At 41.0% G+C, this 19,101-nt stretch overlaps 2 protein-coding genes across 5 annotated transcripts in view; one reads left to right on the top strand and one right to left on the bottom strand.

Annotated features, from left to right (window-relative positions):
- Nucleotides 1–2,538: 2,538 nt before the first annotated feature.
- On the top strand, nt 2,539–12,448 carry LOC146485847 (uncharacterized). 2 transcript variants are annotated; one of them, XR_014862068.1, is made up of 8 exons: nt 2,539–2,926; nt 4,423–4,529; nt 5,127–5,204; nt 6,556–6,669; nt 8,537–8,602; nt 8,717–8,820; nt 9,160–10,119; nt 10,621–12,448. XR_014862068.1 is itself a non-coding variant. In XM_085102810.1 (7 exons), the coding sequence occupies exons 1-7, from the start codon at nt 2,689–2,691 to the stop codon at nt 9,644–9,646; spliced, it is 1,194 nt and encodes a 397-aa protein (XP_084958936.1). In that variant the 5' UTR covers nt 2,539–2,688; the 3' UTR covers nt 9,647–12,448. The 2 variants fall into 2 exon arrangements, 1 of the variants encoding a protein (XP_084958936.1); XM_085102810.1 differs by having other exon boundaries at nt 9,160–12,448.
- The window catches only part of LOC146485846 (uncharacterized), a 26,703-nt gene continuing 18,472 nt past the window's right edge, over nt 10,871–19,101 (bottom strand). The window contains exons 22-33 of one of the 3 annotated variants that reach the window (XM_085102804.1): nt 18,561–18,647; nt 18,179–18,241; nt 17,723–17,785; nt 16,460–16,522; nt 15,759–15,821; nt 15,168–15,230; nt 14,744–14,890; nt 14,585–14,660; nt 13,976–14,087; nt 13,832–13,891; nt 13,399–13,506; nt 10,871–12,761 (exon numbers count right to left, since the gene is read on the bottom strand). In XM_085102804.1, the coding sequence (XP_084958930.1) occupies nt 12,651–12,761; nt 13,399–13,506; nt 13,832–13,891; nt 13,976–14,087; nt 14,585–14,660; nt 14,744–14,890; nt 15,168–15,230; nt 15,759–15,821; nt 16,460–16,522; nt 17,723–17,785; nt 18,179–18,241; nt 18,561–18,647 (1,016 nt within the window). In that variant the 3' untranslated portion in view covers nt 10,871–12,650. Of the gene's footprint in view, nt 12,762–13,398; nt 13,507–13,831; nt 14,088–14,584; nt 14,661–14,743; nt 14,891–15,167; nt 15,231–15,758; nt 15,822–16,459; nt 16,523–17,722; nt 17,786–18,178; nt 18,242–18,560; nt 18,648–19,101 lie in introns of all 3 variants that reach the window. The other 2 variants (XM_085102803.1, XM_085102805.1) reach the window with 2 other exon arrangements.

The raw sequence follows: 19,101 nt of genomic DNA, 5'->3' as shown, positions 1-19,101 counted from the left end.
CGCAACGGAAGTTCGAAAAAGTTGCACGAAACGCAGCGCCGTTGCACACAAGTTTCAGCTAAAAGTTTCAACGTGTAACGGCAGCTGTAGAATTCCGCAATTTGTCTAAAGTTACTTTACAAAAGAATCTTAAATCAAGACTACGGAAAATCTCATAAAATACAATGACTATCTTGAGATCAATCAAATTATCAATGTACTGTAATAGCTCTATGGTTTGTATATTTTCTGTCTCCTAAAATTAACTAGTATTTACAATGTAAGTTATATTTCGCCTTACTTGTTACGGCAAGTGTTGTAATTAAGTTACAATTTTATCTAGTACAATATTTGAAATTTCTTGTTTTCTTCTTCCGCCGCCCCGATTAGTTAACTGCATTCGGAAGCCGGAAGTATTTTTGTATTGATTTATCTGCCTGTAATATAATAAAGTTGCTGTTGTTCTTCTTGCAATTTGTGGACTTAGATTGGATGTTCGTGTTCAGTTTGGAGTGCGTCTACAAGCTTACGAAACACGTTGGTAACAGAAAAAAAACCCAAGTATTTGTGAAAACGGCAGTGGATACGAGGTTAAAAACCAAAGGTTGGCTAGATGGGGTCCACACAGTCTGAGCTCTAACACGGTTTCTGTCGTATGGCGACTTATGATTTAGCACTAAATTTCTCCTGGTCTCATTGGTTTAAAATGATCACAGGTGACAGTGTTCATTCACGTGGAGAGACATTACCCGGATGGACAAAGCTCGTGTATGCAAAAAAAAAAAAAAAATTCTAATTCACTGTGGTATTGGTAGCTTGCATTGCCGCCATGTCGGTGGACAAAACAAAAGAAAATTTGCTCACATAGTTTGCAAAAAATGGAAATTAACTCCCAGAGGAGAAAAATCTAATTGTTCCTAACCTTAACCACCAACGTAGCCCCCATAACGTCACATGCAATCCTCCAATTGGTGAGCTTTACTGATTCGAAAAGTCAGTTTTAGGGATTTTTTGTTTGGAAGGATGATGTTGATGATGTTAATGAGATAGATTATCTCTTGGGCTCCTGCTCACTCTTAATCGAGATAGCAGTTATGAAATTCCATCGATCAGTACTTGAATATTTTGTCACGTGACTGTCACCAGCTCAAGTCACGTGATAAAACGTTTCACTCCATTACTTGACTGAAAGGTTTTTGAGGCAGTCGAAAGCTCATGTGTCTTTGAAAATTCATTTTGGATCCTGAATGAGTTTCAGGAAACAAAATCTTTAGTAAATCAAATAGATTGTTTCAGTCTCGGGTTTATTGGTCGTTTCCTCAACCTCGTTCCCAGGGTCTCTCCTCTTCCCGTTGCCCGGATCGAGTGAGAGAGAGACCCTGGGAACCAGGTTGTTGTAGTTCCCCTTCAACTGATTAGTTCGAGTTCTGGTAACGAGCCTCCACATTTTTGAAACATTTTTTCTCTGTGTTTATCATGATTTCTCCCAAATGCTGATGAGACCAAAGACTATATAATGGTAAAAAAGAGTTCGCACATGCGCAGGTGCATACTTCTTTAGCCAAGTGTTTCCAGTAACTGTGGCGACCCGCCCAGACAATCTTGTACCTTCAGCCCTGGCGTAAAGTCCCATGGCCGGCGTTTACCATAAATCCACTTGCAGTGTACGTATCACGAGGAACGTTCCACACATCCGTTTCAGCGTCATGCAGCTAACTATGGACAAACATCAGGTTTAATAACCTGGATTTCAGCTGTTTCCCCGCCTCGTCCCCGCTCATCCTCTCGAAGCACCGCTTCACTTTTCTCCTTCCCACAAGCCCTCGCTTCACGCTTGTTCCCATGCTCCGCCAGCTCGTATTTACACTCGTTCTCCCTCATAAAGAAGGGAGGAGAGAGTAGAGGATGCCGGCTGTTTCCTACTTGTGTCTCTGATTGAGCCCCCACGCAATCGTTCAGTTAAAGAAGTCGTATTACCCTCCACTACCCTACAAAGTAGAGTGTGGTGCTACTCTCTAACTGTGCGACCGAGGAGGAGACAGCTGAAATTCAGGCTAGTAGCAGGTCAAGAAACACAAGATAAACCACTCCAGAAAAGAAGAAACGCCCTTAACATGATAATTGACATTTGATTTGTCACAATTGTATTGTGTCGCATACCGTCTAAGATTACCCCGAGGGCTTACTAGTATTTCGGCTTAAAATAATACCCTTGGGGCTCCTGTACTATACAATATTGGGCTTATTATCTTGTTAGTGTTTAATTAACTTTTGCTAAATGAACCTTATTCTTTGTTGAAAAAATCTTGGCCAATTTTGCAACAAAAACCTTAAGTTCAAGGGTTTTATTTTATCTGTGAATAAAACTCGAATGGAAGCTGCCGAGTATAAGGAACTGTTTCAGTATTTATTTAGAAACTTCCTTCAGCATTTCAAGAAACATCAGAATCAATTACCAATTAAAAACGTGACCGCATTGTAGTTAAACTCATTTAAATTTTAAATTTTCTGTTTGTGTTGAGCGATTAATTATTATGCCATTCGCCAATGAAATGTTTGCATTGGGACCTCTCAAGCACTTCACAAAAGCTTAACAGCGATGACATTTGAACGCATAATGAATTCGTAATTTCAACATATTTACTGTGAAACGACTGGATTTGGAATCAAAGCGTTTAAAACCGGCATTTGCGGGAAGTTGATCTCAAAATGGCGAGCTTTGTTCGTCCAGATAACCTTCCTCAACCACAACAACCGCGCTTGTCAAGGTGGGATAAAACTGACGTGCGAACCGAACGACGCACAAGAATGAGTAAACACGAACTTTTGCGAGAAGATATTGCCGACAGATTGCGTTGCCCGTTATGTTTTTGTCTTCCGTGCGTTATAATAGTCTTCATCCTGTTGATATTGATCGGAATTTATGTGGTGCAGCCTTACATTCAAGGTAAGCGATTCTTTGAATTGTGATGAGAGATTTGTGTTAAAAGACGCGCGTGTCCTTGGCAGATAGTTGAGTCCAATTCTGTAAACATGCTCGCAATTTGCAGTGAATAATCAAGCGATCTTATGGCTGTGTAAACTTACATCTCGCTAAACTCTTCAAGGTGTATGTACTGCGAGATTAGAGTCAAATGACTCGAAATTCTTTTTCTGGACACCTCGATCGTTCAACAATGCGGGCACCTTTGGAAAGACCGGTTCACAAAAGTGACAAATGTGGGTCATTGCGAGATCAAAATTAGCTTGCAAATAAACTCATCCTTAAAATCTGAAACCTCTAAAATAGAGGCAATTTTCCCCTTAATTTAGCGTGTGTATTCATAATTTACTTGTTTCCTTTCATCGCCAAGCTCTCCAAATTTTCTTTAATACCCTCTTGAAAGCGCGCTAGGTTGCAGTTAATGTCACCCCACGCGAGTGTACTCACAATTTGTGTTTTAATTGTGAATATTACATTTCTGACCAAGTTAATCAGCTAAATATCTATCGCTTAGAAATCTTGCTGTTTCGCAGTAATATAAACGTTTCCTTTCTTTGCAAATTCATCGCATCATTGCCAAACAATTGGCGAATGTCAATTTGCTAAATCGACGCTTCAGGGAGCCTTGTCAAAGATATATTGAAAATGTCGTACAATGTACAACAGTGTCACGTCTTCAGTCTGTTCTCTGTCATTTTCGACCGACCTTTGTGTCTGTAAACAGATTCAATCCTTCAGCAAAGTTTCAGATGTTTTCAACTTCTTCGAAACATGGTTTTTCGATTTCTATTGTAATTTGATCTATTTTCTGATGAATACCGTATTGTTTTTACAACTTGTATTGGTTTCCTCGTAGACGTTCAAATATTCTTGCGATATCAAGATTATAAACAGGATGTGCAAGAGAAGGCTTTTAAGTCTCGATAGAATTAAATTAAGATCTCGTATTTAAATTGACAACATGTTTGAACGCAAAATCCCGTTTTGCCGCAAAAGCTTTAGTATGCTGTACTTTTCTTTGCTCTTTTATAGTCCACAACAAGAACAAACATCCAAGAGTCAAACTTTTGAAAATCTTCCACAGAGTGAAATCTGGTGATAATGAATCCGTGTAGATATCAAAAACAGAATTTTGAAAAACCACGGGTCATGTGATTTGCTGTAGGCATGCGCAATGAGAAGCTGGTATTCGTATCGTTCTGATGTGTGCAGGTAAAACAATCTGAAAAAGATCGTGTGAACGCGAAAAAGTTCACAGTTTTCTCCGTTTTGGAACAAAGCGCATCCATGTGTAGACGCTAGACGGGACTTAGGCCTCTTGTATTTTGAAAGTCGAGCACTTTGTGGTCGACCAGCGCCTACACCAGTGTAGAGCAAATGATTCACTAGACTTTCTCAAAGTCCGTTTTCAAAACTCGACGCAATGGCAACTGCCATTGCTTTTACCATTACCATTACAGGTAGAGGGTTAATGTCCACGCAATGCCGTGTGAACCGTACAGAGACGACAGAAGAAGGATCTTGTAGCTACAGAACAGCCAAGTTCCAACCCTGCGTCAAAATAATAGTAAGTAACTTGGCAAACACATTGCAACGATGATGCTGGGTAATCTCCTTCAGTATACCACTTAAAAATTAACGGGACTAGAGCGGCCCTCAGAATTAAGTTATGGAACTGGTCATAAAAAAATTTATTCGAAGAGGGGGGTTATCGAAGACACCACCTATCTCATGATCATTACCGACACAGATATATTCAGCTAGCAAGAGTCAGCATTGCTAGAAAAACAAGAAAAGTGGGGTTTGAATCTCATTGTTAGTTTTTACTGCCATTGGCTATGCAATAAAGACACCATCTTTTGGGGTTGAGAAGGGGGGCGGTGGGGGGGGGGGGGGGGGGGGATGCAGGCATAGACCACCATGCATTTATTTTGTGGTTTGGTGGGTCCTGTTCGAGTATGGTAGTTTTTACCACTTCCCTTAGTCAGACGTTCATGCGTGTGATTGAACAATTTTTAGCCGATCCGTTTGTACAAAACTACTTTTTGCTGGGATTCTACCGAGAAACTCCGGCTAGCTTCTGGCCTGAGCTATCGTGGCTTTTTGATGGAAAAATTAGAGTAAAACTTCAGCTGTTCTTAGTTTGATTAATCTGGCTCAACAGGTTACCTATAGTGTGAACGATGAAGAGTTTGAGGCCGTTCTTATGGAGAACGAACAAGCTTTGGCTCACTGCAAAAAGGTAAGAGAATGTAAATCGCTTCTCACACTGAGAAGTAAAACAGAGCATTATCAAACTTGTCCATTTAACAAATCGACGGCAGTTTTCTATGGTCTTTACTTTTACGGACCATGAAATGATGTCATAAAATGTTCAAGACTCACTGCCAAGTTGTGAGCATTTTAGTTATGGCTCATTTTATGATCTATTTAACAAATAGACAATAGCTTCGAGCCAATTATCCCGGGGGAATTCTGACAGTTATTGTAAGAAATGCTATCTCTTGTCATTCGAATACTTTTTTTGGGTTGAGTTTGTTGTTGGTTCTCATTCGAAAGGTTTTTCTCAGAGAGTTCTCCCCTACAAAGCTTTAAAATGCAGAACGATGTATGGCATTTTCTTTCCAAATTGAAGTCTTAGTTGCCAAATGCGTGGTTACTCCCAATTTTCTTTTTGGATCCCAACAGCCCTTACTAAGATCGACTTTTCTCGCATAATTATAAACGGCGTAGAAAATAGCTTTGTATTAGTAAGCACTGTCTATAAAAGACCCGATTTCTCAGACCATCTCGAGATGCACATAACGAAATGATGTAATGAAAGAAGGCACTGTCGCTGACACAAGTACAGAATTGCGTTCACGGCGAACGGCAGAAATGACCACGTGACTATGTTTATCGTACATTTGCCGCTTGCTGTTCTTAGTTTCTCAATAAAATTAAGTAGTTTTGAGTTAGTGTCAAAGGCAAGAATATTTTGCACTATTCTTATCTATGTGCTAATCTAAATCCCGCCTTATCTCGTACCCCGATCTCTCACGGTCATTTCCAAAACTGCAGAGTGAGATCTGGGTACGAGATTAGGCATTAGCCATAGAGCAGTTGGTCAGATGTTTAAGGACGGTGCCTGCTATTGTTACTGCGCATACGTTCTGCGCATCTCGTGATACTGCGGTTTCCTATGGATGGTGTCTACTAACACAGGGTTTAAAACCATGCGGAAAAAGCAGGACTTAGCCAGTGCTCTTGGTACCAAAATGAAAATTGGGGGTAACCATGCATTTTCGGAGAGATTATAAAGCTTCAATTTGGAAAAAAACGCCACACATTGCTTTGTATTTTACTGCTTTTTCGAATAATTGTTGCTTACTAATTTCTAACAAATGCATGGTTATCCCCAATTTTCTTTCTGGATTTCAATAACCCTTGCCAAGATCTGCTTTTTCCACAGAGTCATAAACCGCGCAAAAATACTTCGGTATTAGTAAGCATCGTCCTTAAAGTCAAACCGTTGTCGGTTGGCAGGTAAAACTCCTTTAAAGCTTAACTGAAACCATCCTTTTAAAAAGTTATTTTCTTTTGGTTTCTTGAAGTGTTCATTTACCTTCGGAAACAGCGACTTGTTTGGCAGGTACAGCAAGTGTGCTTGGAATTCCGATTTGTCGGCTGAAGATTGTAGTCGAACGTACATGGATTTGTATGGAACGGTAAGAAGTCTGATTCAAAGATATCGGAATTAGTTTGCGGATAATTAATTTTGTGGCCGAAATATAATAATCCTTTGTTCACACGCTCATAGCGGCCGAAATAGAGTCTTTTCGAAATATTAAAATTCATCTTGACTGCGAGGCCTAGAGGACACAAACAACTGAAATGAATAAACATGGTTATTCAGTTTCCTTTGTTTGTGTTGTGTCCTTTAAGCTTCATTTCAAACTTGAATTTTAATATATCGAAAGAAGCCTAATGGCAAGAGCGAAATTTAGGTTAGGCGCGGAAAACGTTGTAATCGGTACTAAAAGCGGGAAATATTACAACTGGTGCTAAGCGCGGGAAATATTGCAGCCTTTGCTGAGGGGCGGGAAATATTGCAGCTCGTGCTAAGAGCGGGAAACTTTAATACCGTTGCTAAGAGCGGGAATATAGCCACCCGTGCTAACCGCAGGAAATATTGCAACCGGTTCTTAGCGCGGGAAACAGTGCCGTGACCGGTTCGAAGCGCGAAAAACAATAGAGATTTCGCATCGCGTTAACGTGAAACGGCAAACGTCACCTTGCCGTTTAACGTAAAACAGCGCGAACCTTTAGACTTTAGCTGATTTTGCGAGTTTCGATGAAGCTGTTTTGCGACTCACTGTGGTGAGTTCATAAAGAAAAGTGCGGTAAGGAGTGAGTTATGAAGGTTTTTTAAACGTGAAACCTTATTTGCCCTAGTATGACTTGCCGGGAAAATTATTGGGGTACTTGTTTTCAACAATTAACTACCTATATGTACAAAAAAAAGAAGAAATACTTACGTAGTTCTCACGTAGACGGCAAATGCGAAATAGCCTGTTTTCACGTAGAAACGCAACCGGCAAACGCGAAAAATGGCGGGAAAATCGTGGTCATTCTAGCCGTTCACGTTACACGTATACGCGATGCTAAGTCTCTCAACTGCAACCGGTTCTTAGCACGGGAAACAGTGCAACCGGTTCTTAGCGCGAGCAGTAGTGCAATCGGTTTTTAGCGCAGGCAACACTGCAACCGTTCTTAGCGCGGGAAACACTGCAACCGGTTCTTACCGCGAGAAGCAGTGCAGCCGGTTTTTAGCGCGGGAAACACTGCAATCGGTTCTTAGCGCGGGAAACACTGCAACCGGTTCTTAGCGCGAGTAGTTGTGCAACCGGTTTTTAGCGCGAGTAGTAGTGCAACCGGTTTTTAGCGCGGGAAACACTGCAATCCGCTCTTAGCGCGGGAAACACTGCAACTGGTTTTTAGCGCGAGTAGTAGTGCAACCGGCTTTTAGCGCGGGAAACACTGCAATCCGTTCTTAGCGCGGGTAACACTGCAACCGGTGCTTAGTGCAGGAAACACTGCAACCGATGCTAAGCGCGGGAATTATTGCAGCTGGTCAAGAGAGAAAATATAACCGGTGCCAAAGGCCAAAAAAAAAAAAAAAAATTGCAAGGAAAACACAAAACTGGTGTCAGATATATATAAGAATTTGCAGGGAGCTGAAAATTCGATCGAAAAATAATCGACATTTTTTTCGTGGAAAACCTGCAACAATTATAATTAAGTCTGAGAAAGCTTACACGGTGTCTTCCCTTGTGTTTTTATCGCTTCTCGGAGCTCTCAAAGGCCATTTTGAGTGATCGATTTGTGAGGGAAAATTGACGATCGAATTTCAATTCCATGCAAACTTAATTGCTTACCTCTGGTCCCGAAGTCGATGAAATTCGTTTTACAGAGATGTGGAAATCACACAGTCGAGGAAAAATAACATGTTCTTTGAAGCGTACTTAAGTTAAGTTCTTTATCTGCCACTAACTTACAAAGTTTTAAGTTTTGCTTCTGTGAATTTTCTTTCAGCCCAATAAAACATTTTCATGTTTCTTTGACCCGGACAATGTTGAAGACGTCACACGAATACTCAAGGTAAGATTAACAACAGACCACCCACCTATTTAATGATTTGTATCCGTGGGAGATTTTTTTTTTCTTGCGCTTTAAAAAAGAAGGGTCGATAACTAGTTTTTCCTGTTTAAACAGGTGTCAGGTGGCGAAGCCGTTGCTATGATACTCATTCCACTGCTGTTCCTGGTGATATGGCTTCTTGCTGTCGTGTTCTTAATATATGACAGGCATTTACGAAGGTAACTCTACCCTTGATAATCTCTTTTATAATCTTTGTTAGTTGTAGTTTTTTTTCGTTGCTTTTTGGATTAAATGACGCCAAAATCAAGATGGACAAAACGGACGAAGCGGAATAATTAAACGCAATCCCAACTTGAAGCAAAACCATGTAGCTGATGCCAAGCGCGGGAAAACATGTAACCGGTGCCAAGCGCGGGAAAAATGAACCTGGGAAAAAACTTGTCACAGCAGGGCTGGTCACGATCAGTTTCGGTTTTTCTTCCAATAACACGGCATGTTTGCGGTAATTGGTGAGAACTTTAATTCTGACCTGTTGCCTCTGCCTTATTTTTCTTCAGCAATATTGACGAACAAATTATACAAGAGAACGTAAAAGCGAAGAAATACCCTAAAGGCGTTGCCATGAGCAACGGAGGCTCGTTACCGCTGGGCAAACACAATAGCGGTTTCGAACTTGAAACGTCGACCGCAGCGAGCGCAGATTCCACGACAGTCAGCACCGTCGCTACAGCAAGCACGCGCAGGAGAAGGAAAAAGAAGATGCCTTGTTCAAGACAGCACTATCAATTTAACTACCTGGATGAAGGCATTTTATTGGAGGATAAACCTCTGTCTTATGTACCCGATCACCCGAATACCTATAGTTACGTTACAGTGGACACTTCACCTGTCTGTACATGCCATCACAATGGCTATTTAGAGGCGGGTTTTGATCTTTTGCCATACAGTAGGGACTATTTCACGCCAGTTTCAAGTACACCGAGTCGAAGCTCGCGTTACTCAAGCCAACAGGGGCTCGTCTATTTGCCCGAGTCGTTTGTATGATTGGTGGTCATGTGCTACAGTGGATGAGTATTACGTCAAACAACGTACTGAGTGACAAAACCGTTTTATCCAATGCTTTGCGTTACTGTTAACGTTACGACAACAAGTGATGATGTTGACTGTTTTATGTTGCGCTTGTTCGAGAACTATCCAGAACCTGCACTAGTCTCGGCACGCGATCGGAAATACCGAGAAAACCCGACCTCGGAATCGGAGCATTGGAGGCTTCGGGCACGTGACCCGCCGAATTTTGAGTACGTTTGTCAGGACTGGTTTCCAATCCCTACCGCCGAAATGACGCGACAATCATTTAAGAGGCCTCGAGAAAAAAAAAAAAAAACAAGCGGAACGGTCAATGAGTTTAACATTGAAATTACTTCAGAATGGCGTTTAAATCGTTGTTCATGTCATTTGGACGCCAAAGAATTCATTTCCGATGGCGTTAGTTACAATGGATACTTCCAACTGAATTTGTCAATAGGCCTTATCACAGTTTTCAACACCATTTTGACGAGTAGGCAAACAGGCTTGAAATAACAGTGTTCGTATGGAAATCCGATGTCAAATAATTTTCATAAAACATCGCTTGTGAAAAATTCAAGAATTGGAAACTTTTGGCACTAGGAAAAGGATGTAAGAAAAAAATTGTAGGGACGTAGCTGTGCCAGAAAGCGTCCAGTTGTGTTTTGAACTTTCCATACATTTTCCTGCATTTTTTCCCACGAACTATTTTTAGTAGCAGTTCACGGCTGGTTCGCTATACAGACAAATGTATGGAAATTCAAAACACGACTGGGCGCTTTCTGACACAGCTACTTCCCTACAATTTTTTTCTTGAAATCCTTTTCCTAGTGCCATGCATTTTTCAGAAGCGATGTTTTATGAACGTTATTTGAAATCGGATTTCCATACAAACACTGTTATTTCAAGCCTGTTTGCCTACTTGTCAAAATGGCGTCGAAAACTGTGATGAGGCCTATTTTTGAAGTACATTCAAACATTACAAATGAAAGGAGTTCCACAACAGCGTCAGCTCGAGTGCTGGAAGCATTTATACGTCAGAAAGCCGAATGCTCATGAGACAATTTAGTGAGAGTCAAAGCGTCTGCACAAAATGTGGTCTCTTACAAAGCCTAACAGTGAGTGGGGTGGGGGGAGGAGGAGTTCCCCTTATCCACAAGCCCCATTGTTAAAGGCTGATAAAAACAGTCATGTTACAATTCATCCGAGCCAGCAGTTGTTTTAATTCGAAATCGATAACAAATCGATAATCCAATAGTCATAAATATAGAACTCCATGACCCATATGTACAACGATTGAATAACAACAAATAAAGCGCTGCAAAACGGCGATTTCAGAGATTATTCAACTTATCTGTAGCTACCTGGAAACAATGAAATACAAAACTAACCACTCTGGAAAGCAGAGATAGAAAACAAACTAAAAACTGTCGATTAAGTGGCAAGGGAAATATCTAGCCCGCGTAGCAGGCGCATGATAGATAGGACGCGAGAAAGAACGAGGCGCGCGAGGGAGGGAGACACGCGAGGGGCTCCCTCCCTTGCGCGCCGCGCTCATTTTCGCGGCTTATATATTTCATGCGCCCGCCACGCAGGCCAGGAAATATCCTAACTATAAAACATACAAAAACCATATTGGAATATTTTTTGAGATATTCGATCTTGTAATAAAAAGTTTGATTCAAATTAATATAATAAATTTACACATTTGACTTGTAATACAAGGAGAATCTTAATGTGAACTGGGAGTGGTTATTGAAATTACAAACACGAAACAGGAAAGGAACTTGCGCTTACAAGGAAGAAAATTGAGCCATAGGTAGATACTGTTGCGCGGTTAAGTTTTTCCCTCACGCGCGCTGGTTCCCCTCCACGCACCAGGCAATCTCGTACCCAGAGTCCTCAGGCTCTTTGGCCAGCGGTTGGTCGCCAGTAGACTCTCCTTGCGATAAACCGCTGGCCAAAGAGCCTGGGTACGAGATTGCGTACCAGGAAAGAGAGCAGAAGACTGGTCGCAATAAAAATGTTTCCCCAACAAAAACCGACCTTACTTCCTTCGCCTTAATCGTATTCTCGTAAATTGCTGTTGGACAACAAATCAAACGAGTTTGAGGTAAACATTTCCTGGGAACTGTTAACAGGACTAAACAAAATTGTGATGAAGCACAATCCCAGGAAATCAGTGGTTATAACGGGCATTCAACAACGAGAACTCGAGACAACAAGTATTTCAAAACGGTGTAATTCCTCTGTAATATAAAATGTATTCTGCAGTTCAAAGATTGACGAATACCGACTAAAATAGGCATTCAGATGTGCTAAGTTGATGTGCTGAAAATTCTTGTGTGAATAGAAATCGTCTTCCTCGAAAGATAAGACAATAACTTGTGAATACAACAGCCTTGTCAGATCTTGCCACATTGCTGCTATTCCCCGCCTACACATTCACTATATCAGAATATTGATGTCAATGCTACAAATCGGGAGGAGATGATGCGGATTGTCAGCAATGCTGTCTTTCCCTTGTATTTAATCCCAAGATTTCATTCCAAATCGGCGATCGCAAACCCGACGTTTCTTTTGCGCAAAACCTTGAGTAAGGAACGCCACGACCGCGCGAGAAAAATAAAGGTGACCCGTAATAAGGAGAAGATTTTGATCACCTTTCTCATCTTGTGCGTTCGGGACATTGTTCACGCATAGTCATGCGCGAAAGACACGCCTCTGGCATGTACCTCGGGTTAGCGATCGCCGATTTGGAAGTGACAAAAATTACCGAGGGGGGTAGGGGTTGGGACAAACACCTATCCAAGAAGGAAACTCTACCACTAAACCCAGTAATACAAGGGATAAGATGACAGGTGACGGGCAGTATTCACAAGCTGTTTCGATCTTTCTTCTCGAATAATTTTTATCTCAAGAATCAAACATCTTGGTGGCTACTTGGTTGCAAAGTGACGCTAACTACATCATAAAACATTCGTTAACTCCACAAACCACGCGCGCGACCTCCTGGGTGTAGTTCAACAAGATCGAGGGCAACCGCCACAATGAAGGCGATGAGCGCCACGACTCCGGCCAAAATGTACGTCCACTGAAACAAGAAACAAACAAGCAAAAATGACTTTGTTAGCTACAATGGTACACACGCTTCAATATCGCTTCTCAAAGTCATTGATAATTAATGAAGAGAAAACAAAGAAAAACACTACCGTGGTCTGAGCCTGTGGATTCGATTCCTGCAGCTGAGGACTCGTGAAATGTTGAACACAACATATTTCTTATTACACTTTCGAGCTTAGAATTTACCATCTCTATTTACCAACAAATAAACGTATTCAATGCCTCACAGAAAGTTAAAGATACTGAGCTTGCATCAATCACCAAACAAATGCAATCCTTAACAAGTTAATCAAAGGCAAATCAAACTGTTCCTTTTCACATGATCTGTCCGGTCCCGTGATACAGCATTTCACCAAGACCCTTTCCCTCAAGTGAACGGGACAACTTTAACGCAGCAATAGTTGTTATCGTGTGACATGGCGCGGACAACTTTCAACGAAGCAATTTTCTACTTCAACACATTGCAAATTTTTGATCTGTCTTCAAAGCCTTGCAACGCGTTGCTACAACTAAATGCTGCGTTAAAAGTTGTCCGCGCGCGGTCAAAAATTGTTCCCTGTAATATCACCTTTAAGGTAGGAAACGTCTCTAATATCTAAGAGACTCACCAACTGAGAATTAGCATCATTTAGTCGTTGTATATTCGACTGAGCTTCTTCTTGATTTTCCTTAAGTTTGCCTTCAGTTTCACGGAGTCTCTCTTCGAGAGCACTAGCCTGAAATAGAAGAACCATATCTAATGGTTAACTTTTCAATGCTACCAAAAATAATCGTACTTAGCTTATGAAAAGCTATTTTAGCCGCAGTATATAAAAGCGGGAAAACGCAGTCGGCGCATTTTGGAGGGAAAGTGCGGACGGCACATATTCGCGGGAAAACGCGGGCTGCACGTTTTAGCGGGAAAATACGGGCAGCGACTGTCGCAGACAGCAACACTATACATGTAAGGTGACGAAAATTCAGCTGTTTGTAGGAACAACGCAAATCCGATTTTCGTGACTCCTCGAAATAAAAGGCTTAGCTCTCATCCATCTTGTTTACCTGATCTTCTGTGAGTTTTTTCTCGGTTATTTCCCTTTCGATCTTGCCTTGCAGCGTTGTCTGCGGTACAAAAACAGCACATGCTATTGACTGAACTAAACAGAAGATAGCGAATCTCAAGCAATAGTCAAAACTTCCACAAACCTGTTGCCGCGCGATTTTTTCTGTTAAAAATTTGCTCTGGTTTTCAACCTCACGGTACGTGGCCTGGAGTCTAGACTGATCGGTTGTCAAGCGGTTATTTTCCCGGCGATACCTGAAAACATTGAAGTCATGGAATATAAGCACGATGAAACAAAGAATCGTGGAGCAGGGTGGCGGGGAGGGTGAGAGGGAGTGCTGAACCCCCCCCCACCCCCTATACCGGGTATTCCATTCCCCGGGCCCCAACTTCCATAAACGTTCTTGCCTCTCTGCACGTCCACGTTTGAGAAACGCTACCCAGTATCGAACAAATGTATCTTTCCCTCCATGACAATAATTTAAGCGAGTCGAATGTCATTCAACCCTTAAGAAGACTGGAAAAAATCAGCCAATAAACACAAAATAAAAGTAAAACACTTTCCTAACAGTCGACTAGCGTTGGTGCGGTTTGATTTCGCCGCTAATGAAACGATGCGCCTCGACTGGGCCTAACCAATTTATAGCCAAACATTTTCTGATCTCAGAAGTACATTCGGCCCATCAAAGCATGTACTTTCCACGGGCAAATTACATTAACGACGAAAGCAAGTATTTAATATCAATACTCACTTTTTCAGTTCGCTTTCCAGGGTCTGTATTCTTTGTTTAAGCACCTTGTTATCCTCCGTAACTGCGCTCAGCTCCACTAAAGCAAAACAACAAAAATACAGTTGAAAACAACAACACAAGACCTCCAATTTTTTTTATCGTGTCACTCTCACACCGTACCTTTATTTTTGCCAGCATCTTTGGCGCTCTTGGCGGCCTGTTTCTGCATCTCTCGCGCATTATTAATGGCGGTCTCAGTGGCATGATGTTCGCATTTTCTTTCCAGTGAAAGCAGGTCTTTTTCCCGAGACAGTTCATTGATTTCTCCTGCAAAAAGAAAGTCAAAATTTTTATGAAGTTTTATAACTGTTTTTTTGTTTTGTTATCGCTGATAACGAAGCGATTGCCAAAATCCGTACAATTCTTAGAATGCAACACAATCCCTTTATCCCTCGTTTTCCTCTCAAAATGTCGATACATGTTGCACGAATGCGCGACGCGCGAGTGGAGAGTGCAAATTTCGAATAAGTTCCTCGCGAGATTCGCGGGTCCGCAGCTCGTTCAAGTTCGAAAGACTCTACAATACACTTCTAATTTAACTTACTTTTTAACTGGGCTACAAATTCTTCCTTTTTCCGCGTTAACTCTTGTTCCTCCAGTAATCTGTCTGTAAAATTGAAAAGCAAGACAAAGTTCAATTGAAAGACAACGCGTAATGCCAGAATGATCCCATTAGAGTATAGATCGCAACATAGTTAAGAGTATCGATTTGAAAATAATGGCTGGAAATCAATAGTTTACAACATTAAGGTACACAGTACATGAATCCTACGAACATTTACAAATGCAAGCCGTTGGTTACATCTCAGCATAACGTAACCTTGGTATCAAACGTAGCGCGGTTGGCAACAGTGCTTTCAAACTTTGGATGTGCATTTGGTGAACTTTTCATGTTAAAATCGGTTCAGACCGCGGTTTTGCCAACCCCGTCTTAACTTCTTTTAAATAAAAGTTTGGTGCAAACTAACTTCACGTCTGTTACCCGCTAAGCTCACGTTTTTTGCGCCATGTCTTTAGGCTGAGATACAACCGACGACAAAAAGATTAGAACGTAAAATGTCAGTTATTTAAGTGCATAGTACGAAACGTGCGCACTGTTCAACAAAAAAGTGAGATGATGGCGGCTAAATTATACCTCTCAAGTCTAAAATTTGCTGTTTGAAGTCTTTTGTGTAGGTCTGGGCATTTTTCAGCTCTTCTGCAATAAGATGAATGAAAACGCTTACATGAAGTGACAAGAAACAAAGCAAAATAGGTTAAAGTGCTGGTACAACGGTGATGTCTAAAGTGCCATTAGATACTAAAAATATTCGTGTTAGTATGGTCTGTTTATCATTACCATTTAAAAGACAAAATGTAAAAATGCGACAAACTAAATCCACTGGCAAAAGTAATCCTAACAACTGAACTGCGAGGATCTTTCTTCCATTTGAATTAAAACTGCTACAGAGATGGAGCACACAAATCGACTCTTAATATGTAACATGCATCCCTTAAAATCAATAAAAGTTGTTACTGTTTTTTTTTTCCTTCATTATAATTTTTTTTTTTTGGGGGGGGGGGGTTGGGGACCTCTACTTTTGAGGAGGGTAGTGTAGTTGGAAAATTGGGGGCTAAGAACTTCCAGATTTTTTGCAGCAATTTTCGTCTTTCGTTCAACCACAAAAAGAAGAGGAAGGTATATAAAGAAACAAGACGTGAACTCTCGCTGGGCCATAACCAAGTCTTACCTGTTTGGAAACAATTTCCCAGAAACACGTTGAACAATTGTTACTACATAAACTGATAGATATACTATGAAACTAGACAACTACGATAACTCCGAGAATAAATTACCTTGCAACTCCACGACAAGCTCGTTGTTTTCTTTGAGTTCTTGTTGTGTGTCATTCAATTGCCCTGCAATAAAAAGATGATAAATACGGCTAAACTTATTACTCTAACAACGAACTAACGTTGTGTTACAAACTTTTGAAAAGAATATAATCACAGGAAATTACTACTCAAAAATTAAAATCACTGGCGTAAAAGTCAAGGTGGCTTTACACGAGGGAACTTTTCCTGCAACGCACAGCTGACGACAAAATTGCTGTTAAATAAATGTCACACGCTGCTTAGCGTCTCGCCGCAAAGTTGCCAGAAGCAAAAGACTAATCTACTTTTCCTTTAATTCGCAGCACAAGGTTTTTGTAGCAAGACAAGTTGAGGAGCGGAAGCGTTACACACATAATTTTGTATCGGATTGCCTCGCGTATCAACCCGGCTGTACAGCAAAGCATACGGTACAACAAGAAAACGTTGCTCAAGGGAAACGTAACGATGTCATCCACGAACGTTAATAAAATAACTCCATAACTTGACTATATGGTCCATAAGTTGACAGAGAAAGAAATCCTTACTTAGGATCAAATGATACAGCATCTTTGACAACATCAAACACTGATCAGTGTATCCAAACTGATGTAACATTTTAAAACGTCACACATGGCTTCATAAATGAATCAAGAGACAATATTTCCTCAAACCTTGCGCGGATAACAATGGATATTAGTTCTAATATTGGCCACGGTTTCCGATGACGTAATAAGAAGCAAGAATTTACAATTATTGCGAATTCTTTGCATTTGCTATTTCAGTACGACGCCGTCATGTTCTCAGAAAGGAACAACTGAATTTAAAGAAATATTGAATAAATATTGAAGTATTGATTGTTTTAATTACATGCAATTTGGTAACTTCTAATTTCCAAAACAAAAGGAGTAAAAACCACAGAATTAAAAAAGTCACCCGTTATTGTTGTGGGTGTCACGGCTCCACCGCGTTTTCGGTATCCCCAGGGGAAGGGGGATTCCTAAGGGAAACCACCCCTTGGGGGGGGGGGGGGGGGCACGACTAAGGGAATTCAACAACTGAATCAAGAAGCGATGATGTAAGGTCTACAGGACTTCCGTACGCTTTCGGCAATCCCTGGGAAAAGGGGACTCCGGGGAGAGCCCCCCTGCTCACCCCTGGGTGGGGGGGGGGGGGGCAACACATGTTTTAAAACGGCAATCAAGAGGAAGGCATTCCCCGGGATGCATAAAGAAAGTTTTCACGTACCTTGCACATGTTTCGACTCTTCGTGCTCATTGTCGATTATTCTGCCGATTTCAATGAATTCTCCTGCAAATTATCATTGACAATAATTATCAACATTATTAATCAACATTTAAACAGATAACACTACACTGCAGTAGAAGCATGCCACAGAAGTTTGAAGAACAAGAAACACTATATCTACGGATGTGTTGTCTGTTGTACAGATATGCACCTATCACGGTAAGGCCGAGCAAAGGCAAGGCATCTGAGGGTGGTGAAAAGAGATACTAAACATCTTCGAAAATTGAGTAGTTTTGCGTTAGCATCAACTCCAGAATTATTTTGCACTATTCTCATCTGTGTACTAACTCTTCAAGAAAACGTAAACGCGAATCTCACGTTTGTCGTCTGCCGTAAACGCGATTCTAAAATCTCTCTATAAACACAGGTAAATACTGCAATTGATCCTTTCATTACCTTTGATGTCTTGCACATTGTGTAGGCTGTCCTGTAACAACTGCTTGGCATTTCGGTTTTGATCTAAAAACAAAGGAAACAAGTCAAGTCAGTGTTAAAATTGCACCAATGTTGTTTTATGTGAATTAAATTTTGCAGACTTCGTCAAGAATACTAGCACGCGTAGCAGTTAAAAAAAGAAACAACCAAAAAACAAAACTGGAGCAGGGAGGAGGGGAGAGGAAGGAAAGGAACCTCACCCCTCCCCCAACAAAATTTTTTGTCCTTTTCTCGCGTCATGCCTTCGCGCTCTCAAAATTGTTACGCAGGCAACATGTACAAGATCACCTCCCTTGGACACTGTCATTGTTATACATCGTTTTAACAGATATTTTTCACTTACGAACAGGGCTGCCCCCTTCGTGTTGAGATTTTTCACTGCTGTTGCTATTGGCAACTATTTCATCATCGTCATCGTCGACGTCATCGTCTATAACAACAAATTTTAGAAACATTATACCTTCAAAGTGATTCTCACTAGTGCTCCAAATTGCTCGTTCCGGAATTAAAATGGAGACGGGGACGAGTTTTTAAATTTTCATCAGAAATTGGAGTCCATCACAAGAAAGATCACATTAAAATTAGTCAGTTTATCAAGGTAGAGGTTCTGTCGTTAGATTGCAACCATGTAGAAAGCGTTCAAAAATCAGAACAATTAGAGACTTTGTATATGGATCTGGGGGACGCCATCTCAGAATAAGAGATATGCATTTGTATGGAATCTGGGCGACCTTTGACAGGTCACAGCCTGGTAACTAGGCAATGAAACATAACCAAACTTGGTAAACTTACTAATTTTTATGTAATCTTTCTGGCGATGGGGTTCATTTCTTCATAAAACGAAATTTGAACAATATGTAAACTAGGCCTCTTCCCCGAGAGCT

The sequence above is a fragment of the Pavona decussata genome, unplaced genomic scaffold (genome assembly GCF_977016875.1).
Source record: "Pavona decussata unplaced genomic scaffold, jaPavDecu1.1 SCAFFOLD_24, whole genome shotgun sequence".
NCBI lineage: Eukaryota > Metazoa > Cnidaria > Anthozoa > Scleractinia > Agariciidae > Pavona > Pavona decussata.
This window is presented reverse-complemented; position numbering and strand designations above follow the sequence as displayed.